Raw genomic sequence first — 26,952 nt, 5'->3', positions numbered from 1 at the left:
GTAAAAGAATTTGAAAAACATTTATCATTTTCCTTCCACTTTACAATTATCTGCCACTTTGTGTTGGTCTATCACAGAAAATCCTAATAAAATAAATTTAGGTTTTGGTTGTAACATGACAAAATGTGGAAAATTTTAAGTGGTATGAATACTTTTTCAAGGCACCATTTGATTATATAGCATTCACTCCTGAAATCTATGCAGGAGTTACATCAAAATGAATGAAGACAGACGACTCCAGATCAGGATTCAGACTGGGATAAGATGGCAGCGGTGGCAACAGAGCAACAAGAGGGGTCACAGGCCTAACATCGCTGGAGGAGGGCACACTACGAGGTAAGGCTGCCATAGTGGCCAAGAATGCTGTGCATGCAGTACTTGTCCACTATGGTAAAAGCTGTGGAGATCACATGTGGATTCAATTTAACTTTAAGGGTAACCAAAGGCCTGGTTTTAAAGCAGTAAATTTATAAGAGAAACAGGGAGTTTGCCATGACAGACTTCTCTACTGGAAAATAGCCTGTCTGTTATGCCAGCCCTTTTGATTTTGAGTCGGTGACAGAGAACAAATGAGTACAAGAATCTTTCATTTTCTTTTAAATATGCTTGTTCTAGTTTCGTTACTCAGAAAGTACTAAGGCCAGTAGGTCAGCATAACAGACAGGCAACCAGCATTTTCAGCAGAGGTCAACAATAGCAGCCCCAGTGTTTATCTCAAGAGTTACGTTTAATGGTGAACTACAGCCACGGCAGGAGTAACATATGAGCAGACTGGGAACAATGCACACTGTCTTTCTGTGAAACCATCGGGAGGGAGCCTAGATGTTCATATGTGGAACTGTCAGTAGACGCTTGATGAAAGGACGAATCTGTAATAAAAATCATGTGGCCTCCTTCAGATGTAAATGGCAGCTTGTACATATATCTATCTCACCTGTAGGGGACATGAGACCTATATACAGACTCTACAAAGAGCTATGAGATATAGGCAGCTGAAGTTATATGCAGGTCTTGCAGAAAGAACTGCATTTGCCAAGGTTTTTGACAGATTTACTTAAATAAGTCATTAGGCCTTTATTTCTTGGTATTGATGACAGCTGCATTTCTCATAATCTTGAGATCATTAACCTGGGCACATTTAGTAAAATGAAAAATACCAATTGCTGGAATGCTTTCAAACAACATTTCCGAGACTTGCTGCAACCTGATGACTCGTGTTTATTCCACAGTTTCAAAGCCTGAGAGAAAACAAGGAAATGGGAGACATATCAAAGATCTAGTAGCTGTGATGCTGTGCAAGGAGGATATGAAGGCACAACGTCGTTTGGTAGCTGTGGCTTGAAGATGGGAGTTGCGCATCCTTCCTTTTAGAAGCACCATTCCAATTCAACTTCCAGGCTAACCACTCTCTGAGAGGAAACAGAGAAATCCTAGAGGAGCTAAATCAAGAGTTAGTTCCCCTGTCTAATAAAATGCACTATACTGTACAGTCAAGAGACCCCTGTAGTTAAAGAACACTGTGTAGTTTAGAAAATTGGAGCTTACAATAAATGCCATACCTGTAGGACAAGCGTTGCTTCTCCACATGATGGCCAAAAAAACTCATTGAATATGGGATGCACTATGCTTTCAGGATCTGCATCTTTCAAGACTCGCACACTTGCAGTGTATTCTTCCTCCCTCCTTTGCAGCAGCACTGAGTTCAGCTCTAGCCCAGATCCTAGGCAGGATGAGATGGATTTTTCTCAAAGTTGCACAGTGTTTCTCTTACTACTGGGACCCCTTAACTGTATAGTACATTCTACTAGAAAAGTGAATTAACTCTTTAAAGTGAATGTATAGTGTATTTCCATTGTGCTCATATTTTGAGTTATTATTGCAGAGATTTCTTTCAAGTAATTTGTGATATGATGTTCACATTTTTAGAAGCTTACATATTTAATATGCCTTTTGATATATTAAATATATTTGACTTGTAAGTTGCCCACTAGATGCAGTTCTCAGTGACTCAGTAATCAGTACTCCTAAAAATTGCTGAGATAATGTATGAGCCATATAGAGATTGTATATTTATCAATTATTCATTTGACTCAGATTTTCATTGAGAGTAGGAAGAGTAAAGTAGGAATCAGACCCTATATATGTAGTGAACAAATATGGTTGCCTACATTATTAGTATTATTATTATACAGGATTTATATAGTGCCAACAGTTTGCGCAGCGCTTTACAACATGAGGGCAGACAGTACACTTACAATACAAATCAATACAGGAGGGATCAGAGGGCCCTGCTCTACATGTACATATATAATTACAAATCACACATAGAAACTACTGAATTTTTTAAAAAGATTACTAGCAAACATGTGCTCCTTCCAGAGCAGGAAAAGCTGTGGATATTACAAATAATGATAAAGAACTATTTTAGTGGGTAAAATGGGCAGAAGAGGGGAGTGCAGGAGAGCAGGGAGTATGACAGCATGTGCAGTAGAGCATTGCCAGGAGTATGACAGTGTGTGAAGGAGAGGAAAGGAATTATGACTGCAGGCAGAATGTGCAAAAGAAGAAAGTAAACGGTTTAACAGTGGGCAGTGTGTGCAGGAGAGTAAAGTGGAGGGTATGACAACAAGTAGTATGTGCAGGAGAAAAGGTGAGAAGGTATGATAGGAAGTGGGGGGGGGGGGGGACAATATATGCACAAGAGCTATGTGGAGGGTATGAAAGTAGGCAACATGTGCAAAAAAAAGTGCGCCAGGAAGCTATGTGTCAGCAGGGGGAGCCAGGGAGGGATGTCTGTGAGGTGAAAAGGGGTATATGTGTATGTGGGAATGTGAGACAGCTGAGGGGAAATGTCTATTAGTCTATTAGAATGAGGTTACCAGAGGGGAGGGGGAGATGTCTATCAGGGAGGAGTATGAGGCAACTGGAGGGATGTCTGCTAGCAGGAAGGCCTGAGGAGACATAGGGAGGATGTCAGTCAGCAGGGGGCATCTGGCATCAGGGGGGTGTCTCTCAGCTGGGAGGAGATGTCTCAGCGGGGGGGGTGGGATGGTCGAAGATGTCTGTTAGTGGGTGTTGGAAGGCAGCTGGGGAGGGGGTTTCAGCAGGTGGCATGAGTCAGTGGTAGTTGTATAGTGTCCAGGGGGAATGTTTTTTGATTGGTGGGGGCTTGAGGGTTTGGGATTCCAAGCAGGGCAGGATTTGGGGATAGCGGAGAGGAAAGGAAAGTGAAAGGAAAAGGAAAGTGAGAAATCACTATTACAGTCAGAATCCCCCAGTGGCAAAATCAAAACGAAACCTTTCTGTGAAAAAAACCCTCTCATTTAGATTTAGATTTTTATTAAGAATATTATTAAAAGATACGCTTTAATGGAGGTATCCAGGCTGTTGTTTTTTATGTATAGTGAAATTTTATATGTTCTTTTTAAAGTGGTTGTTAACCCACTGTACTAACATAGTCTTATCCCCTCTGTATCATAATAACATTTGTCCACGTGTCTGTGTAATGTAAAAAAACTGCCGATTTGTACCTGTATAAGCTGCACTACGAGCGCTCAGCTTACATGTCAGCTCCCTTGTTTTTACAGCTCAGAGATGAAGTGGGTGGGGCCGAGCCGTCCTGCTGACGTCAGCCGGTGGGGGAGGGTAAGAGAGGAGAGAAAGAGCCGACAATCAGCTGAGCGGCTGGAGCTGTTTATACAGGTACAGATCCACCGAGTTTTTACATTACACAGGCACAAGGACAAAAGTTCTAATGTTACAGAGGGGTTAAGAAGATTTATTATCAGATACAAGAGGAGCAGGAGCAGGGGGGTGGGTGCAGCTATGAGCGGGGAGGGGGGAGGAAGACAGAGGCCACAGACACAGGGAGAGCTGCAGACAGGAGAGCTGCGGCTGACGGAATCATGCAATTAGACCACGATGTCAGGGGCTCAGCAGCCATGATTATTGTGGTCTGTTTGCAGGGGGAGGGTATAGCCAGGCAGGATAAGCCAGGTTCTTAACGGTATACAGGGGGCCAATTGACAAGCACTGGATCAGGTTGTTTTTTTTTTTTTTGGGTTAACAAACACTTTAACTTTTGTACACCTTAAAACATTTCCACCCCATCTCCCTGGAGATGTGTACCATTTGCCTGTGACCTATCATGATTTATCTTACTATTAGATTGGTGGTGGGCTCCAAGTACTCCAGTCTAGCACCAAGGGTGAATGTTTTCCCAATAGAAATAGTTACAACATTGCAATCAAAGCTATGGAGAAAAGCATTTTGTGAACTTGGGGGATGTTTTGTTGGGGAGGGAAGGATTGCATGATCCATCCTAGCCTTTATTTAAAACATATATATTATGGTTTAAATCCCTGATGGGAGGAAAACACTTGGCTGTTCATGCTGCAGCCTGTTTTCTCAGTTCATATCTGCGGCAGTTAAAAGTAGACCTCGGTTAAATGGGAACAGGTATAGTTTGTCCTCATTTTTGGCTCTCCTACACAGAGCAAGCATTATATAAAATCTGTATGCTGTACACTCTGTTCTGTGCACCTGTATCTAGCTAGAACTCGTCTGTTAAATATCTCACATCTTCAGATTCAGTCATAATTTAGACAAAAAAGAAATCATCCAAACTGTTGGCAAAGTTTCCTTTTTCCATTATTATGCACACAGATCTAAAAGCTTACTTATCAATTATATTTTGAGTAGTCTGGAGTAGAGCAAACATAAATCAATGAACATGGTCCCTTTATTAAAAAACAGTGCTGCCCTATGATGCTTTTATGATAGCTTCCTTTTGCACACTTCTTTTCACACACATGACTCCAGTATGTTGGCTAAACAGGTAGAAAATGAAATATCCTAATTGGGAAGAATAGGTATTATGCCATGGGGGAGGTTACAAACACATGGCCATGATCAAGTCATAAAGGCACATGCCTAGGCCTTGAAAAGATAGAAAAAGTTTTTGGAGTTGAGAAGTTATTGGTGATTTCATGAGAGGGTGATCACAAAAAATGTAATGAGTATGTGGCAAGTGGGGCTAAAATATAGAAATGCACCTAAAGTGTTTTTATTAAGAACAACTGGGTAAAAACTATTTAGAGTTCTTTTTTTCACTGTTATACATAAATTGTAGTATGATCTGTAAATGATTTTGTTTTTTATATGTCCTTTTTCTTTTCAACTATCTTCAAAGATGTATTCCTTGTCACCATTATTATACAAGTGTATTTATTCCTATTCCTCTGTGGTTAATTTAATTACATGGCCAGTTTTGAAGTATATGGATTATTTAAAAAAAAAAAAACTTTCATAGGCTGTTATTCTAAACTTCCTTTATGTCACTAACGTAAACCAGAGCAAACTCTGGGAAGTATCCACATTGAAATCTTCATCAATCTTCATACATTGTTATCTCTGCCATTTAAAAAAAAGGCTAAATGGCCACATGTCCTGGACCTAACAAAACACAGGACCCACAATCAGATCGCAGTAATGGGCCTTAAACAACAAATTTACTACAGACAAATCTACATTAGTGATTTCTTAACCTGGCTACAGTATAAATATTAATCTCCTGTTAACAGACTTGAAATTACCAGTGATTCATTACACAGTAAAAAGCCGATGTCAGTATGCTGAATTACATGAAACTTGTTTAACTGCTTACAATGCCTTAATATTATGCGATGATCTAGTTGGCTACTATTGCTTGTCTTGTTTGGCTTTGCCAAAAGTCACATTTGTAGGTTGTATGTGTAACGTGTATTATGGTCCTATAATTGCTTCATCAAGGCAAATTAGCCTTAAAATGGTAGAAAAAATATAAAATAATCCTAATGCTGTTGGTAGTGCCTCATAAGACATATCTAAATACTTAGTTTGGAAGCTTACTAAAGAAATTGAAGCTTACTAAAGCAATATTTTGATTTTCAGTCAGTTTTAAGTTACATTTTGTTTTTAAAGTTTCTTATAAAAAAAAAACTGATGTTTTAATTTTGAATTATGTTTATCATATCTTTATTTTTTTATTTCAACAAGTTTGTGTTAAATTTTTAAAATACAAAGAAATTAAAGGAAGCAAGTACAAATGTAACTGCCCCTCCAACAATAAAAATATCTTTATTTTACAACAAACTATTTACCAATCAAGGACATTCTTTGTACTTTGTGGAGGCTTCCTCATATGATAAGTGCCCGTGTATGTGGTTGTCGGAGGCATCTGTCATTTTGACAACAGAGGTTCTGATGGTCTAGTACAGCTTTTCTCAGCCATGGTGCTGTGGCACCCTGGGTAGCTATCAAAGTTTGTCAGGGGTGTCGCCGCGTCCTGGTTGAGAAGGGCATTCAAAGATCAGACCTAGCTCCTGCTCCTCTGCTGATTTGTAAATAGGCCCATTGAAGTGAATGGGCTGCCCTACCCACAGAAAAACAGGGAAAGAAGTCTCAGACCTACTTTTTAAAAGCGCACCAATTTGGCACACCCTAAAACATGCCATGTTTGCCAATGCGTGGGAGTACCATTAAGAATTAATAGGACCCCTGCACGTTTGTTAAAGATCAGTACATTAGCCTGCATGTGGGGAACATGTGTGAACTTACGTGCGTTCCCGACACACAGTAATGTGAACCAAGCCTTAGACTGGGGTGTCTCAAGACTAAGAAATTACATTTTAAGGGCACCCTGACTGGAAAAAGGTTGAAAAACACTGATCTAGTAAAAATACAAGACACTGGTAACAATACGTTTCCATTCAATGCTTCATAGATTGTACATAAAATTGATACATTATGTTTATCTGTGTCTTTCAGCTAATTTAACCTCCCTGGCGGTATGATTATGTCAGATTTTTGATGCTCAAAGCGATACAATATTTCACATGGAAATTTGGCATTTTATATTGCAGGCCTGTAATTCTTAGGAATAACTCGCTTAAATCTGTCCAAACAAGAGTCAAGTAGACATCTCGGGTATGATAAAGTTTGAAACATGAAATCGTTAATTATAATATAATAAATAACTATAAATAATTATAACACATAATAATATAATAATAATAAAATGCATTCAATAATGTAATCAAAAGCACTGAAATTTGCTCAGTTGCAGAATTGTCGCTTTCAGTGTTTGATGAGGAATTTCCCCACAAATCACCATCACTCAATTCTGCAAGTGATTCTAATTTATTATCGCTGTTTTCCAGCTGGTCGTAAAGGGACACTTTTTGGTTGCTATGGACAATCTCAAGTTTCCAGGCAGAAAGAACAGTATATATAATATAAAACTGCATGCAGGGCACTGGAGAAAGCATTAGGGACAAAAGGGATGTGAAATTATTTGATACAGTAATGTAATCTGTAAGATTACAGTGTACTGTATGTGTATTGTGTTTTTAACTTTTTTAATTTGGAGCCAGGCTCCATCCCTGTGCGTTGCGACGCTCGCAGGGAATGGAGACCAGCACTGTGATAGATCGAGCGGAGGACGGCTCGCACACACAGCAGGGAGACATCGCAGGATCCTGGGGACAAGGTATGTAACTTTGCCTGGATCCTGCGATGCGATCCCGAGTGAAGATTCACCCACTGAGCCACACTCGAGAATACCGCTAGGGAGGTTAATGTATCTACAGTATTTTCTTTAGCATACGAGCTGCTGCTATAAACCCTAAAGTAAAAATATACAGTGGTACCTTGAATTACGAGCATAATTTGTTCCAAAGAATGCTTGTAATCCAAAGCACTCATATGTCAAAGCGAGTTTCTCCATAGAAAATAATGGAAACTCAGATAATCCGTTCCAGTGGCATATAGTACCGCATGTAACCAGAGGTTGGGGGGACGCCGCAGACATTTAGAAACACCCGGAGAGCACTCGGAGCCGCTCAGATGCACTCGGGAACGGAGTGTTTCCCAGTGTTTCTGAGCGCCTCTGAATGGCTCTGTGTGTCACTGGCGCCCCCACACCTCTGGCCAAATGCGGTACTGCACACCCCAGAGGCTTGAATCCTGCTCATTTTGTCAGGCAACACTCGCAAACCGAGTCAGGATTTTAAAAAAATAATAGCTCATATTGCAAAACGCTCGTAAACCGTGTTACTCGCAATCCGAGGTATTACTGTATATCGATTTTTCCAAGTTTATCATAATTAATGCTGGGTTAACCCCTTGCAACTAGTTCAATTTAACTTGTACCTTTTCCTGTTCTCTTTTTGGCATTTTTTTCACATTTAAAAAACTTGTATTACTGTTACTAGCCTAACATCAATAGTATGTAAACTCTTGGAGGGGATGATAAGGGACTATATACAAGATTTTAGTAATAAGAACGGTATCATTAGCAGTAAGCAGCATGGATTCATGAAGAATCGTTCTTGCCAAACCAATCTACTAACCATCTATGAGGAGGTGAGTTGTCATCTAGCTAAAGGAAGGCTCGTAGACATGGTGTATCTGGATTTTGCAAAAGCATTTGACACAGTTCCCCATAAACGTTTACTGTACAAAATAAGGTCCGTTGGCATGGACCATAGGGTGAGTACATGGATTGAAAACTGGCTACAAGGGCAAGTTCAGAGGGTGGTGATAAATGGGGAGTACTCGGAATGGTCAGGGGTGGGTAGTGGGGTTCCTCAGGGTTCTGTGCTGGGACCAATCCTGTTTAATTTGTTCATAAACGACCTGGAGGATGGGATAAACAGTTCAATCTCTGTATTTGCAGGCGATACTAAGCTAAGCAGGGCAATAACTTCTCCGCAGGATGTGGAAACCTTGCAAAAAGATCTGAACAAATTAATGGGGTGGGCAACTACATGGCAAATGTAGAAAAATGTAAAATAATGCATTTGGGTGGCAAAAATATGAATGCAATCTATACACTGGGGGGAGAACCTCTGGGGGAATCAAGAATGGAAAAGGACCTGGGGGTCCTAGTAGATGATAGGCTCAGCAATGGCATGCAATGCCAAGCTGCTGCTAACAAAGCAAACAGAATATTGGCATGCATTAAAAAGGGGATCAACTCCAGAGATAAAACAATAATTCTCCCATTCTACAAGACTCTGGTCCGGCCGCACCTGGAGTATGCTGTCCAGTTCTGGGCACCAGTCCTCAGGAAGGATGTACTGGAAATGGAGCGAGTACAAAGAAGGGCAACAAAGCTAATAAAGGGTCTGGAAGATCTTAGTTATCAGGAAAGGTTGCGAGCACTGAACTTATTCTCTCTGGAGAAGAGACGCTTGAGAGGGGATATGATTTCGATATACAAATACCGTACTGGTGACCCTAAAATAGAAATAAAACTTTTTCGCAGAAGAGAGTTTAACAAGACTCGCGGCCACTCATTAAAATTAGAAGAAAAGAGGTTTAACCTTAAACTACGTAGAGGGTTCTTTACTGTAAGAGCAGCAAGGATGTGGAATTCCCTTCCACAGGCGGTGGTCTCAGCGGGGAGCATCGATAGCTTCAAGAAACTATTAGATAAGCACCTGAATGACAGCAACATACAGGGATATATAATGTAATACTGACACATAATCACACACATAGGTTGGACTTGATGGACTTGTGTCTTTTTTCAACCTCACCTACTATGTAACTATGTAACTGTTTGTACAATTTGTTTTTGTCTTTGTGTTTATTTTGTTTGTTTATTTAAACTGTGTTCATTTCATTTGTATAAAACTGCCATGCTCAGAACCAGAATATAATTTTGGTGTTATATTAAATGGACATATCACAGAATAAATGATCAGTGACTATAGGGGATGTACAGCCAATGTTAACACTCTATTTCAAGAGTTAGCCCCTAAACTCCTGATTAGAGCTTAGAGTTGAATCATATCCATTAAGCCCTGACTGCCCATAACCTGGGGGCCCTCCAAATGATATTATAGTTCACTTATATTACTACACAATAAAAAGGATAATGCAGGCAGTGCTTGTTTTAACTTATGCCAACTATATGCTAATTTTTAATTTGTGATGATTGTCCCGAAACCCTTTCTAACAATCCTGCAAGTGAACAAAGTTGGCTACCGCTAGGGCTTTCTCTCCAAATGAACCTTTGTGTACCGTCGCAAGTACCATGTAATGACGTCACCCGCTAAGGCTTGCACATACTCTTGAGGGTTGATTTACTAAAGGCAAATAGACTTTTTAACTTTGCAAAGGAAATTGCACTTTACAAGGGAATTTACCCCACAGCTTAGTGAATGAAGTGAACCTCAGCTGACTGCAATCATCCAATCTTGTGCAAGCAAATATGGTGTTTTTTTTAATTTTTTTTTCATGTGATTGGGTATTTCTTGCAAAGTGAAACTTCACTATATTCACCAAGTTCTGGGGCAAATTCCCTAGCAAAATGCAACTTCCTTAGTAAATCCATCTCTTTTCATCTTTCTCCCTGGGCAATAACCATTCACCACTAGCGATTGCTTCAATCAAGTAAATCTCTGCCATGTATCCATCGAGATTAGGATGCTCATTGAACCAACTTCTCTGCCTTGATGATCCACTAGGCTTCTGATTCAGGATGAATATACCTTTACTTTTTCTGTTATACTTGGTTCCACTCTCTGCAAACTGACTGGGCATGAACTAGATCCTGACATCATACTGTAGTTGCCTGGAGGATTTTGCCCTCCATTCCCAAACACTTCACTTCACTTCTTCAAATGTTACTTAAGGGACTCAAACTGCCCTGGGCTACTAAGCATTGTATTCCTAGGGAAGACTGTCATCCTATCTGTTTGTTTTCAACCAAATCTGACTTACCTGGTCTAGGATGTTCCTGCTGGAGAACTGTTTTGCACTATTTCTGTTGCCTCTACTACTATTGGCAGAACTGTTTTGGTTCAGTTGTCTACTGTTTAGCATTTGATTTATGATAATGTGCTCATTCTTCTCATGCCTTATTAACATTTCTCATACTATTAGATTGTTGGCACAAAGAAACCATCCCCCTAGCAACATTTTAAATCACTCATGAATAATGCTGGGTTCCAGTACTATTTCAGCTTGTTTCGTATTTTTGTGTTTTTAGGTACCTGATCGAACTTTGATGCACTAACATGCTCAGTCATGGTGATATTATTTTTATGTCTCCCTTTAGGTCATCTCTGGGGGTGCAAACCATGACTAGAGCTTGGGCTTCACTTTTAAGTTTTAATCCCACCATTATCACTGGTTACAAAAGGATTGGGTGTCACATCTGGACAAGACCACCCCTGGCTCTAACATGACAAATTATGCCTGCATGGGGTTGCTAACAAGATGCATTGTGAACTACTGCTTACTATGCATTCCCTAAAATGTACTTAATAAAAATTCCAGATTTGCTTTACTTTCTATATGGCTGAAAGACAGTTACTAATGTAAATCTATGCTCTAACAATGTACAACATAATAATTGAATGTTTCTAATAAATGAATGCTTTCTTCATGCAGTGGGGCCCTCCATCCAAGTAGAGGGAGGATGTTCCTGTGATGTTGCTGTCCTAAGTACTATAGTTCCCTATTTGGACCCTACTTTAATTATCTGGATAGCATTGTTCCAGTTATGTCACAGAGGGAGGGGATTCTTGGCACACAACCCCCGTGGCATTAAAAGTGCTATCCTTATTCGATCCCACTAGATGACCATTGGTGGATCCTCAACTGGGCCTTGTTAGGTGTCACCCAGGGAGCAGGGAATCGTATTGCTTGGGACGTTTCCCCTTTACCCCCGGCTAGTAGCAAGTTCTGCTTTTACTTTATCTTCTGACCCTGTATCTGCTTTCTGTGTCTGCATGTTCAGATTTCCATTCCTGCTCTGTCCTGGATTTCTACTATGCACCTTTCATCAAGTTCCTTTGCCGCAGGGGGCCCCTCAATTCCTAGATATGGCAAACAGTCCTCGGCCACCTGTAACAGAACCCTTGGGCCAGAGGTTTGCTATGAGTTCTGACTCACCCAAATCGATTTAGTCATACCTATGAGTCTCAAACGGTTTCAAATCTGGGACTGCTTTGCAACCTTCCTGAAACCAAAAGGACTTTCACTCAGATTTTTTTTCTCATTTTCATATTTCCTATTTACTTTTTTTAAATGTAAAACTGCATTACATAAATTTAATAATAAATATACTGTAATTTCCGAAGGGCTCTTTCACAGCCTACAGGCTAGAAAGCATGCGCACTGGTGTTCACTGTGTAAAAGCAGCGAGGGGTGATGTGGTGCATTACTTAAAGGGTAACTCCACTTTCGTGAGAAAAAAAAATAGAACATAAAAAAAAAATAATAAAGCGTTTACAATTGCCACTCAAGTCATATTGTAATTGAATGTTATTAAAAATGACCTTTCCTTTTTAGTCTGCAGCTCTGTCATTTTCTGTAAAATGCAATGCTATATGGCTGCTAGACATGTGCAGAATGGGAAAATTTGTTTTGCTTTGTTTCGGATAGATTTGTTATGTCACTAATTTTGTTTCGTCATGGAATTCAATTCGGAATTAGTTTCATTTAGTTTTCGTTGAATTTCGTTTAGTTCTTGTTAAAATTAGTTTAATTTATAAATTTTCAAACGAATTTGAACTTTTCAGAATGGTTACATTTCGGATTGATCGAAAAACGATTGACCGATTCGAATTCTGTGTGAAGAAATAGCTGGTTTTTAAGCAGTGGGCTGGTGTAATTAGTGCAATAAAGTGAAAAAATATATAGAGTCCAACATATAAATGAAAAATGAACAATGGTGTGACTGTGAGTCTCTGGCTCCAAATCCTAACTAGGAAATGGGAAAACAAACAAGTAGAAGTCCTCAAACAATGAAGTGTAAATCTTCTTGACGTGCAAGGAATGATGTGAAACATCCACAATGGTGAATCTGGAAAGTCAAACAAATAAGGTACTCTTACCAGAGCAGGTGAACCCGGATGTCAGCAACACCAAATCGTAAACGCTTAAAAGATCGAATACGTGACTTTCCCCGATGGGGGTAGAGGTCCAGGGTCTTCTACGGATAGCTCCAAACGACCTCAATGAACTCGACCCGCCCAGGAAGCCAACATCTCGAAAGGAACCTCCACAGCAACTCTCATCAAAAAAATGGTGTATGTGAAAGAAGAGAGGGGGGGGCTCCAATAGTGCGGATCAAAAAGGTAGGTTTGTTAAAACCACAATGACAGATAAAAGTGATCACAGTGAATAAAAGCAATGTAGGGAGCAGTAAACGTAGTACGACACGTTTTGTCCAAGTGGGACATCTATGATAAGCCCCTGTAGATGTCCTACTTGGACGAAATCACTTTTATCTGTCATTGTGGTTTTAATGAACCTACCTTTTTGATCCACACTATTGGAGCCCCCCCTCTTTTCTTTCACATACAACGTTTTTTTGATGAGAGTTGCTGTGGAGGTTCCTTTCGAGATGTCACCTTCCTGGTCGGGTCGAGTTCATTGAGGTTGTTTGGAGCTATCTGTAGAAGACCCTGGAACTCTACCCCCATCGAAGAGAGCCACGGATTCTATCTTTTAAGCTTTTACAATTCAGTGTCACTGACATCAGGGTCCACCTGCACTGGTAAGAGTACCTTATTTGTTTGACTTTCCGGATTCACCATTGTGGATGTTTCACATCATTCCTTGCATGTCAAGAAGATTTACACTTCATTGTTTGAGGACTTCTACTTGTTTGTTTTCCCATTTCCTAGTTAGGATTTGGAGCCAGAGACTCACAGTCACACCATTATTTATTTATATGTTGGACTCTATATATTTTTCACTTTATTGCACTTATTATTTGTGCACATATTTTGTTAGCACTACATTTTTCCACACTCCTTGTATTGAATTTTGTCACATTTTAGTGTAGCAGCTGCTATATTTAGTTTATATCTTTGCGCAGTATTATTCCACCTTCCTGTTATAATCTGTCAGCGGGCTTCCCCACTGACAGATTATTATTATTTAAGGTACTTATATAGCCCTGTCAATTTACACAGTGCTTTACATATACATTGTACATTCGCAGCGGTCCCTACCCTCAAGGAGCTTACAATCTAAGGTCCCTAACTCACATTCATATACAAGCATGTCTTTGGAGTGTGGTAGGAAACCAGAGTACCCAGAGGAAACCCACGAAGGCACAGGGAGAACATGCAAACTCAAGGCTGTAGCGTCGTGGTTGGGTTTCGAACCAGCGACCCTTTTTACTAGCTAGGCGAGAGTGCTACCCACTACACCACTGTGCCGCCCAGATGAATGTAAAGAAAAGAATGTCTGGCAATAGAAAAATGTCAAATAAAATGACATAGGGTCCCCCCAGTCCATACCAGGCTCTTCGGGTCTGGTATGGATTTTAAGGGGAATCCCACGCCAAAATTGAAAAGAAAATGGCATAGGATCCCCCCAAAATTCATACCAGATGAGTAAGCGCCCCCCCTCCTGAACCATACCAGGCCACAAGGCCTTCAACATGCTCTGCCCCCCACTCCAAAGCACCTTATCCCCATGTTGAAGGGGACAAGGGCTTCTTCCCAACAACCGTGGGCTGTGGTTGTCAGGGTCTGCAGGTGGGGGGCTTATTGGAAGACTAGAAGCCCCCTTTAACAAGGGAGCCCCCAGATCCTAACCCCCCCTATGTGATTGGGTATCGGGTACGTTCCTGTACCCATGCACCAAAAAAAGTGTCAAAAAGTAAGAAAAACAGGAAACAAATCCTTTGTTAAAAGAAACAAAAATGTGTCCCTCGATGTCCATCCACCGTCAATCACGCCACCCACCGCCCTGGAAAACAGATGTACCCGATACCCATTCACATGTTTACACGCAGACCCCGACAACCACAGCCCACGGTTGTCGGAAAGAGACCCTTGTCCCCATCAACATGGGGACAAGGTGCTTTGGGGGGGCGCAGAGCACCCCCCGAAGCACCCACCCCCATGTTGTGGGCATGTGGCCTGGTATGGTTCAGGAGGAGGGTGGGCGTTTGCTCGTCCGTACCCCCCTTTTCCTGACCAGCCAGGCTGCATGCTCAGATAAGAGTCTGGTATGGATTCTGGGGGGCCCCAAGCTGTTTTTTTTTTTTTATAATTTTAGCGTGGGACTCCCCTTAAAATCCATACCAGACCCGAAGGACCTGGTATGGACAGAGGGAGACCCTATGCCCATTTTTAAAACATTTTTCTATTGCTGGGCAATTGCTGGCATTCTTTTCTTTACCTTCATTTGTCAGTGGGGAAGACAGCTGACAGATGAAGACTCGTGGTTGTTAAGAACGCTATTTATAAACCAGCTATTTCTTCACACAGAATTCGAATCAGTTGAACGTTTTTCAACCGATCCAAATTCTAATTGTTGGAATTTGTTAGGAAACAATTAAACAAAACAAATTTTAATGCATTTCAACTAAATTCGTTACTATTCGTTACTGTTTCATTCGGAGATTCGCATACATCCGAATCACTGAATAATCAAAAATTTGTCCGAATTTGTATTTGAACCAAAACAAATTGCACATGTCTAATGGTTAACTGGAGGTGTTCTGTACACAGAATGTGTACAGAAGCCCCCCCAGAAACAACATTTCCTGCTTGTGTGATTGTCTGATTTTACCAGAAGTCTTCACAAGATACAAGTCAGATATCAGTCATCCCCTGCAACAAAAAAGAATTAATTTTTGGTGAGATACTCCCAATAGGAAATCACATTTAAAGTGATGCAGACTGTGCAATTTTCCACCTTAGAGCCTTGCAGGTGCAGCAGCTGATTGATAATTATGAAACCACTCCTATTAGATTCACTTACCGCATGGACACAGACAAACACACAGGGATTTCTTCAGAATAACAAAGGTAGGAATCTGCAACAAAGTTTCTTAAAATTCTTGCAATGTACATAGATCACCCAGAGGGGATTTTTTTTTCTCAACAAAAGTGGAGTTACTATTTAAGTGCATTGCATCATTCACTTTTTAAAGTATCCCAAAATGAATCTTCATTCAAGTTAATGCACTGCATACAATTCACATACACAAAATAATGACATGCTAAAGGTGCGGTGAAATGAATTAAGCATTGTAAAAAAAAATATATGCAGTGCATCGCACCTCAACGCAGTGTTGTGAACAGGGTACATAAAAAAAGAATTGCTTTCTATGTGCCATTGTGTTGAGCTTGCATTGATTTATGTAGATTGATGCATCTTAACGGATATGGAAGTTACATTTATAAATCATATTGATCTCTACTATGTAATCATGGAATGGCACCAGTTAGTTTCGAAAATGGCTTGTGGTCCAGATACGGATGGGGGGCTAATACTGATGTATATAAGGAATGTGATGAGCACTTACCAAGGACATTCACTTTGAAGCTGAAGCTGTCCTTCAGATTATGTTGAGTATTGACTACTTCTATAGTGTAATTTCCAGTGTCATTTTTTCCTAAGTTCGCTATAAACAAGCTGTGTTTTTCTGCATTTGTCTTATAACAGGTACTGTTTTTTTCTATTAGTCTGCCATTTTTCAACCTGTGAGAAGAAAAAAAAAGTTTCTTTAAAAAGTTAGCAATTTTTGGAGGCAGTTCTCATTTCATAAGCTATTTACTTTAGCTGATGGAAAGAAAAATAATAAAAAAAAAAAAAAAACAAACAGCCCTGACCAGCTGTCACTAATTCCCGGAGCACACTGTTTCATCTCTCAGATGCCTTTTTCTTTGTTTGCTCTTTAGAACCACAGTTTACAATATTAAATCCTTTCTACTTAACATAATTTGGTGCTGAGTGCATGTCTTTTTTAACCTTCTTCTCTTCATACTCTAGTCTGGCCAGCTCCCAAGGCAGCATTTATACAAGGAGTCTAAAAATAATTCCCTTCACCCTATGCTCGTTGTCCTAATAATACTGGCCTTAACCCAAGAAAACTCGAAGATCAAGCCACAAGCCAAACCTGAATACAATGGTGGCTTGCAGCACTTTCCTAGATGCAGACAGTATGAGTAGCATTGTCACCATTCCAGTTACAAATGACATATAGCATGGAATCCCTTTTAGACTATTTTGCTAATTTCCCCTATTACCAATTTCCAACTAAACAAGCGTCGTTTTCATAGACATTTTGCATTTTAGATTTGTATTCATAATACTACATCCTGGGGCGTGTTCAGAAAGGACTTGCTTATAGACATACGTTCTGTTTCAGTTTTGTTACTTAAAGCGGAGTTCCGCAGGGAAAAAAAAAAATTAAAAGTCAGCAGCTACAAAAAGTGTAGCTGCTGACTTTTAATAATCGGACACTCACCTGTCCCATGGTCCAGCGATGCGGGCGTACAGCTCCTCTCCCCCTCCTCTCCATGGCGCCAGCATTCTTACTGTGGGCGCCCGGCTGTGGCTTCACACCCAGGCATGCACTGCACATGCAAGAGCCACTATGCGTGCTGTGAATGGCCGGGCAATCTTCTGGAACCTGTGATGTGTCCCAGAAGATAGCAGGGAGGGGGGAGAGGTGATATTCCTTCCGGTGCCCAAGAGCCCCGGGAGGAAGTGGGAGCTGGATGCCTCTAAAAAGAGGGTATCCGCTACCCCCCCCCCCCAAAAAAAATGACATGCCAAATGTGGCATGTCAGGGGGTCACCATCACTTAAAGCGGAAGTTCCATTTTTGGGTGGAACTCCGCTTTAAAGCATAACTGAGCCCAAAAACACAAATGTAATATATTGCAGTATACTAGTTCCCAGATGTGGGGGTTACAATAACTTTTGTCCTTGGGTAACAACACATTCACTGAAGTGTATCTATGTAGGAGCAGCACTGTAACCCTAGAACAGGACTACAGAGCACCTTCACCTCCCTTCTTCTACCTACCATATGAGGGCGGTGCCCTGTAGTCTACCGAAAGAACTGAAAACAATACTAACTGATAAGAGTTCAGCATAAACAGAATGCACATTGCTCATCCATGTCTTTTATGGACCTTGCTTTGTGCACTCATGCGCAGTCATGTTGGAACAGGAAGGGGCCAAATTGTTCCCACAAAATTGGGAGCATGAAATTGTCCAAAATATCTTGGTATGCTGACGCCTTAACAGTTCCCTTCACTGGAACTAAGGGGCTAAGCCCAATCCCTGAAAAACAACCCCACACCATAATCCCCCCTCCACCAAATGATTTGGACCAGTGCACAAAGCAAGGTCCATAAAGACATGGATGAGCGAGTTTGGGGTGAAGGAACTTGACTGGCCTACACCTCAACCCAAATTCAACCTTTAGGATGAATTAGAGTGAAGACTGCGAGCCAGGCCTTCTCGTCAACATCAGTGCCTGACCTCACAAAAGCGCTTCTGGAAGAATGGTAAAAAAAAAACCCCCATAGACACACTCCAAAACCTTGCGGACAGCCTTCCCAGAAGAGTTGAAGCTGTTATAGCTGCAAAGGGTGGGCCAACTCAATATTGAACGCTAAGGATTAAGACTGGGATGCCATTAAAGTTCATGTGCGTGTAAAGGCAGGCACTCCAATACTTTTAACAATATAATGTATCTCGCAGGATCAACAGTTATTTTTTTCTTTGCATTTGCCAAACAGATATAACAAAATGTTTCAATGGCAAATGTAACCAGAAAAAAAGGGAGCAAATGAGAGAAGTTCAATGTAAAGGTTTACATACACTCAAATAAATGCAGAAATGTATAAATTAGTTACTGGAAGCAATGTAAATTAGCTAGTACAATGACTCTGTATAATATACTTAACAACTTTTAAAATATCAGCCACATTGATTTCAATAGGTTATCCAACTCGTACAGTAGACGTAAGCCGGTCATACATAGATCTAAATTCGGCTGGCTCAGCAGGTACTGGCCACATTTTGTTCCATGTATGGGCACTCTGGTTGTACAGAAGTCGATCAACCGAATGCTGACAGCACTAATTATTGTATTCAAATGGTGGGGAAGTCTCCCCGCTGTCAGAATACAATCATTTATAATTTAACGGGAGGGATTCCCTCATCCACCTTGAGTGTGTGGATGGAGAATCGGGTTGTTTTTTTTCCATTAAACCCCCTGATTGAATGAAAAAAAAGATGACTATGTATGGGCTGCCTAACTACCTGAGAAGGAGCAGTAAAGCACAACCATTGTGTAACACTGCAAAACAGTATGCAGAACCTGCAAATGTAGTGACACGATGTAATCTTCTCAATGTACCTTTATTTCAAACTACAGGGAACGAAGGTTTATTTCGAGAATAACACACACTTATAAAATTATTTATAGCAAGATGATCTTTTTTATTTTTTTATAAACAATATACATTATATTCACATGAACAATATACAGTGGTGAAACTACCAGGGTCACAAAGGTCGCAATTGTGTCCAAGTCCTGGGGTTCTGCTACAGTGGGGGGGGGGGCTCAAATGGCAGGAAGGGGGCATGCTGCATAACAGAGGGGACCAACAATGGGAGTAGAGGGCCTGGGATTAAAGGGAAGGGCCCCTGACATCAGAAGAAGGGCCCCTGGACCGATAGAAAGGGCTCCGGTGTTGGGGGGGGCTCTTTATAGTTTCTTGCACCGGGCCCTGAAGGTTCTAGTTATGCCTCTGACAGTAAATATATCTAAAAACAATTAACAATAAAATACATTCCCTTTAAATCTTTTTTCTACAGTCGCTCAGCACCTCTAATGGGGCGTACACACGGTCGGACTTTTCGTCTACAAAAATCCGACAGCCTGTCCGAGAGACTTCCGGCGGACTTTCGGCGGACTTGCAGCAGACTTTCTAACGAACGGACTTGCCTACACACGACCACACAAAAGTCCGACGGATTCGTACGTGATGACGTACACCGGACTAAAATAAGGAAGTTCATAGCCAGTAGCCAATAGCTGCCCTAGCGTGGGTTTTTGTCCGTCGGACTAGCACACAGACGAGCGGATTTCGGGGTCCGTCGTAGTTACGACGTAAAGATTTGAAGCATGTTTCAAATCTAAAGTCCGTCGGATTTGAGGCTGAAAAAGTCTGCTGAAAGTCCGGAGAAGCCCACACACGATCGGATTACCAGCCAGCTTTAGTCCGTCGGCGTCCGTTGGACTTTTGTAGACGAAAAGTCCGACCGTGTGTACGCCCCATAACAATCTACAGGTCAGCAATAGTAATGAGCTTTGGGTTTGGGTAAAGGTCTGGTTTGCGATGAACACAACCTGTTTACAGTTGACAGACATGGCAAACTATTGCAGCTATTCAATGCCACAGCAATCAATTAATAACAAAGCCTTTACTGGTCTCTGGACTTAGGCCAGGTGACTTAGAATGGGGGCTTTGTTATTTGCCTTCCCCTCTATCCTAAAAGGCCTTATTTTAAGTTGTAAAGAATCAGCTTGGGATGCTTCTGCTGTATTTAATCCATGCAATAATGTAAACGTAAAGATGGGTATTACACATGCAAAATATGCAATGCCAGAACAGGTGTCTTGGATGCTGTCCATGAGAATTATACAGTTTAAAGGCATCTCCCAAACATGTAAAGTAAAGGATTACCCTTGAATTTGCAATACAGGGTGACTCCATACCTGCTGTTCAAAAATTTGAAACATTTTTTATTTGCATTGGTACATTTCCCCCGTGGCAGTGCCCAGCTCCCCATGCCCTTTGTTTAACAATCGCTTGCCTATTAGCCTTGAAAATAGACAGTATTGATATTCAAGATTCACTTTTCATAGACTTGATTGGGGTTCATATTTAAGTTCGCAATTTTCGGACTTCACAATAGGCACGGCAAATCCCCCACATACAGAACCTAGACACATTTCCTCATGCCTACTCAACAGTAAATAATTCTTCAATTTGCGCGCCAAGAAATTTGTGAACAATTCACTTTTTCCAACATCTGAAGGTCATTTTACTAATCATGTATAGGCACCAACCAAAGTCCCTATTGTGTATTTAGACGAACACATGAGAGCTTTGTCTCAAAACAATTAACTACAGAGATTATATTCACTGCACGATATCGTTTTGAAAGTCAGTAGGAAACACTCTGAACCTGTCACAGATGAACCATTGTTTGGGTGGGTTTCTTTATACTTGACATGACCACAGGTAAAACCCTTGTGACAATATGCTACATTCCTCGCTTATAAAAAAATATTTCCCAAAATATGACCCTCTTCAAATTAAAAGGTTATTTTAGATATGAAGAGATAAAACACATAGATATATGACAAATCTACTTTTTACTCACTGCCCCCACGTCATGACTTACCAGTTGCTTTGTGGAGGTGGAAAAGCTTTGACTTTAACCAATAATTTCAGTTCATCACCTTCTTTTTCTTCATACACATGTTTCTTTGGAGGACGAATGTACAAGAAAGGCTTTTCTAGAGAATAGACATAACAAGAATAAAAAGAATGAGACCTGATGTTTTTTCTGCTTCAGTTACCTACAGGTTTTGCCCCCTTCCCCTCTTTCCAGAGAGCTGACCTCTTTGTCACTCTGCTCTCTACTCTTATCAGCAGGTTCCTTGTTACCAGCACAGCTGACTAGCTACTTGTATTAGTTCTCCCTTGCCAAGTGTGATTTCTAATGCACAGTAGATGGCAATAGGCTGCTATCAAATCAAATTTTTGTATGTACATACATAGCTTACATTAAAAAAAACACCTTTAATAATGTAATAATTTAGAGCTTCATTAGTTGTGTCTTTTATATCTGCCTTTACTACAACCTTTAGCTTAAAGGGTGTTTAAAGTGCAAGTTCACCTTTTAGTATATTTTAGTCGACTAAAATTGAATGGGTTTAGTTACATTGTAATGCATTATTTAAGCATTTCAGTAAAAATCTAATAACATGTTATTATTTATGGTATTAAAGAGGTTGTAAACCATGTAAAAAAAAAAAAAACAACAACCTGTAAGACAAAGGCATAATGAGCTAGTCATTATGAAATACTCAACTTAGAACAAAGCTCTCTCAGCACCGCTGAGACAGCTCACATTTTCCCCAAAGTTTCTTCCATGTTCGTGGGCTTTGTCGATGTAATTGGCCAGAGCCACGATGATTTTACTCCCACGGCATGCGCACAGGAGCCACCGGTCACAGCACAGGGTCCTAAAGAAACGGCACGGCAGCCATTTCTTCAAAGGGCATGCGCAGATGACGTAGGTGTTGGCGTATATAGTAAATATCTCCTAAACGGTGCAAGTTTAGGAGATATTTACAGTACCTACAGGTAAGCCTTATTATAGGATTACCTATAGGTACAATTAAAAAGAAAGACTTTACTTCATCTTTAAAGTGGATGTAAACCCGAATTTTTTTTTTAAATCATACTGTAGAGTATAAGATTTCCTATCATTTGAGCTCACTCTTGCCACACAGAGTTAATCCATCTCTGAGCAATCCTCTTTTATTTTTCAGTGAGATAAATCTTGACAAACTGAGAAAAACTTTGTCAAATCCTCCCCCTTGCTGTGAGTGACAGCCTAAGACATGCATTATTTTTTAATTCCCTCCCCCACTCCTTTCTTCAGCAGCTCTGCAAGGATTGGCTGTTCCACACCTCAGCATGATTTGGCATGCTGAAGTCATGTGGTTACTTTCCTGTCTTTTCACTGGATGTTAGAGATCATAGCAGAAGTTCAGTGTATGAAATACACAGAGAAAATGCATATTGACAAGGGGAGTGTAGAGGTGGGTGGGGAGTCTACTGACATCACGACTCCACCCACCGAGCTTCAGACAATAGACACACCCACAGAATATGCAGTTTTTCAGCTCTCATAACAGACAGAGGGGAGACATTTGACAGGTAAAGATACATGCAGGAAAAATGTATATCCTTATACATAACCTCTATGGCAGTAGTTTAGAAAGGATGACATTGGGTTTACATCCACTTTAAGGTTTAAACATGCACTACAAAAAATATATATAGTGTAGCGCTGTGTGTGTAAATGGTAAAGGGTATAAAAACAGTGGGTTAGGCTCGAGCCATCTCTTAATGGCCAGCAAATAGACAGAAAATACTTCAAAATTAAATAAAAGTGACTCAATACAATCAAAAGTGCACTATATGTTATAAAATGACATGTAAATTATAATAATTACAACAAACCAGTGATTAGTGGTGAACAAGAACAAATTATATAAGATAAAAGTTCAGCCAAAAGAGTCCATAAATATTAGAAAATGTGTTCCTGATAAAAATCAAAAACCACCACCGAAAGGTCTCTGAGGGTCAACTGGTGAAAACAACGATGGAAAGCTTCTGGTAGATGAAAAGGTAGAGCACCAAAATGAAATGAGACGTCTAAATATAAGACAGGACCATCACCAGAGTATCTGAGGAGGCTTACCGGAAGCAGGGGACTTGAAAAGACATACGTCTTACAAGTCTCAGAAAGCTTAATGAGCCGCCAGGGCTGGCAAGATGGATCATCGGGTGTCCACAACTTCAAATGGGGGGGAAAGGAAAATCCTTGCACAGCCGGCAAATCAGCAGCACCTCCTCTTTGCAAAGAAGAGGTGCTGCTGATTTGCCGGCTGTGCAAGGATTTTCCTTTCCCCCCCATTTGAAGTTGTGGACACCCGATGATCCATCTTGCCAGCCCTGGCGGCTCATTAAGCTTTCTGAGACTTGTAAGAAGTATGTCTTTTCAAGTCCCCTGCTTCCGGTAAGCCTCCTCAGATACTCTGGTGATGGTCCTGTCTTATATTTAGATGTCTCATTTCATTTTGGTGCTCTACCTTTTCATCTACCAGAAGCTTTCCATCGTTGTTTTCACCAGTTGACCCTCAGAGACCTTTCGGTGGTGGTTTTTGATTTTTATCAGGAACACATTTTCTAATATTTATGGACTCTTTTGGCTGAACTTTTATCTATATATAATTTGTTCTTGTTCACCATTAATCACTGGTTTGTTGTAATTATTATAATTTACATGTCATTTTATAACATATAGTGCACTTTTGATTGTATTGAGTCACTTTTATTTAATTTTGAAGTATTTTCTGTCTATTTGCTGGCCATTAAGAGATGGGTCGAGCCTAACCCACTGTTTTTATACCCTTTACCATTTACACACACAGCGCTACACTATATATATTTTTTGTTAATTTACTTCTACCTGTGTCTTAGAGGTGTGTTAGCTGCTTATTGTGTAACCATCTTTATAACACCATCGGAGCAGCGCTGTACTTATTCCCTATCGATTTAAACATGCACTACAGACACAGATTTAGCCCTTGTGATATATAATGTCTTTATAAATAAAACCAAGTTTCATAAACAAACAAAAATATTGCTTTTTGCCAAACAGAAGTGCAACTTCAAAATATAAAAAAAAAAACAAAACACTGTAAACTCTATTGGCTGTAATGCTATTGCACATATTACCTGAATATAGTACCAACATGAAATATTAGAGAAAAAAATAGGAAAAGCCTTTTTCTTCTTTTTTTTTCTTTCAGTAGCTTAGTAGATGCCCCCTACTTATTGTTATGTGGTAGTGCAGTGTTAATCTTGACATTACATTTCAATTTAGTTTTAGCCATAGTCTTTTGACTAAAATGCCATTTTAGATTTAGTCGTATTTTAGTTGTTTGACTAAAATGCAATTTTAGCTTTAGTCATATTTTAATCATCTGAATTGTTTTAGTTTTAGTCATATTTTAGTCAACTAAAATAATGTTAATTTAGTCAACAAAGTTAACACCGAATACCAATGATCAAAAGCTCTTAACATTAAAAAAAAAATCTTATTACAGACAATTTAGAGTGTTTTCATGCATGTGGCATGTATTTCATGTGTGTGCTGTTGGATTGTGTATCTTTTCTGCAGCACGACAAGAATCAAGTGAGTTCAATGCACAGAGGTTATAATTTTCAGAAAGAATTTTAATGTATGGGAATAATAAGGTGAGAAAGAAAATCTCAACTCCTAAAAAGCAAAGTTAGAAGTGTGAGAAGAAAAACCCCAGGGTGGCTGCTATGAAGTAACAGTCACCCTAGACCCCTTTAAAATAAACATTTCAGGTGACAGATCCAGTAAGGAAAGCCATTTTTATTTTTACAGTGATTCTTATCTTTGTGCCTGAGAAGCCCACTGTTGTTTGTTTTATTTTCCTGACTGTATAAAATGGTGGACCCGGCCTCATCTGATATAAAGAAGAGGAATGTAGCAAGTTTGCTTATTTGGTCTGAGGAACTGTTGAGGATGGTGGATGGATTTCACATCAAGACTGTTAGTGTTCCACATTCTGCTAATGGAATTCAGCTGCTGCCACTTGAAAATGGACAATTGTACCATCCAGTTCTTTTCTATCAACAGATTTATGAAAAATTCAAGAAATCTCTTAAAATTACCCTAGACGATGTCGTTTTGTATGTTTTACTTGTAATATGAAGAGTTGTGATGAACATCAAAGGTGGCTGGAAACATTCTCTTTCCTGAACAATTGCTACTTTTCTAGTTTTACATTCTGTAACATTTCATCGCCTATGATCATTTTCAGCATCATATTCTCTAGCACAATATCATCAATGCATGTCCAGCTCCAAAAAATTGTACTAGCCGGAGGCATGGGGATCAAAGCGCAACGATGTGAAAGATAGTAAAAATACATACAAACACTAAATATAAACATTATAACCCAAACCAATATTTTAAAAACAACATCAAACACATTTCTCAGCACAGTACTATAATATGGTTAATCAGTTGCTTGAGCTCCCAATGTTAAAATAAGTGCAAAAAATTCAGCAGAAAAACCGTATATATTATACAATATGTAATAAACAGATGAAAGAAGGCAAAAAAAGCCATGTATGTTGCAGGAAAAATGCGGAAGATATTCAGAAAATTAAAAGTTTAAAGTCTAAAGTCACATCACAGGGGAGAGAGAGGAGGATATTATATATTATATCTGTTTTTCTCTGGCAAGTTTTTTGCGTCTACCTGCTAGAAGGGATGGGCGAACGGTTCGGCCCGAGCATATGTTTGGAACGAACTTGCATTGTTCGGGAGTGTTTGGCGAACAGCCGAACAAACGGGTCGTTCGACCGTTTGTTCGCCCCCCCTGGACCAACCACAATGCATTGCGGCACTGAACAGTGCATTGCAAGAACTGATTGGCTGAAGCAGTGAAAGCTCCAGCCAATCAGGGCACAGAGCACTGTCACTGTCATGATTGGACACTGTCATCATGACTTTATCCAATCATGGCTCATTCCCGCCCCACAGTATAAAAGTATTCTTTCAATGGCAGCCATTTTCAGTGTGATTGTGGCGTGGAGAGAGATAGAACAGTGCTCTGTTAAGTGCTGTTAGTGTGCTATACTGTGCTATTTTGCTTCAATTGTCAGTGTAGAATATTAGTTTAGTGTCAGTCTAGAGATAGTGTGAGTCTGGTGAGGAGGACCATCATTCAGCTTTGCATAGTGTGCAGCTAGAGTAGGGACAGCTCAGATAGTTTCACTGTAGTGTAGTGAGACCGTGTCATTTATACATACATTAGTGTAGAGTAGGGACACCTCATATAGTTTCAGTGTAGTATAGTGAGACCGTGTCAGTAATCTTGACATTAGTGTATAGCTAAAGTAGGGACAGTTCAGATAGCGTCAGTGTAGTGACGGTTGAACACTTCTATTTGATTGCGTTACTGCCAGTTTAATGCCATTTACTTCTGTGTGCATTACTGGCAGTTTAACGCCATATCGTTTTGTGTGCGTTACTGCCAGTGTAACACCATATCGTTTTGCGTGCGTTACTGCCAGTTTAACGCTATATAGTTCTGTGTGCGTTACTGCCAGTTTAACGCCATATCGTTTTATGTGCGTTACTGCCAGTTTAACGCCATATAGTTTTGTGTGCGTTACTGCCAGTTTAATGCCATAAAGTTTTGCACGCGTTACTGCCAGTTTAATGCCATATAGTTCTGTGTGCGTTACTGCCAGTTTAATGCCATATCGTTTTGTGT

At 40.2% G+C, this 26,952-nt stretch overlaps 1 protein-coding gene across 3 annotated transcripts in view; it reads right to left on the bottom strand.

Moving 5' to 3' along the window:
- LOC141108162 (vascular endothelial growth factor receptor kdr-like) overlaps positions 1–26,952 on the bottom strand; it is a 308,462-nt gene that overhangs the window by 118,705 nt on the left and 162,805 nt on the right. For all 3 annotated transcript variants that reach the window (XM_073599472.1, XM_073599473.1, XM_073599474.1), the window contains exons 8-9: positions 21,237–21,351; positions 16,328–16,503 (exon numbers count right to left, since the gene is read on the bottom strand). In XM_073599472.1, coding sequence (XP_073455573.1) covers positions 16,328–16,503; positions 21,237–21,351 — 291 coding nt within the window. The remainder of the gene's footprint in view (positions 1–16,327; positions 16,504–21,236; positions 21,352–26,952) is intronic.

Source organism: Aquarana catesbeiana, linkage group LG09 (genome assembly GCF_042186555.1).
Source record: "Aquarana catesbeiana isolate 2022-GZ linkage group LG09, ASM4218655v1, whole genome shotgun sequence".
Lineage (NCBI taxonomy): Eukaryota > Metazoa > Chordata > Amphibia > Anura > Ranidae > Aquarana > Aquarana catesbeiana.
The sequence above is the reverse complement of the archived record's forward strand: the minus strand, read 5'-3'. Positions and strand labels throughout refer to the sequence as shown.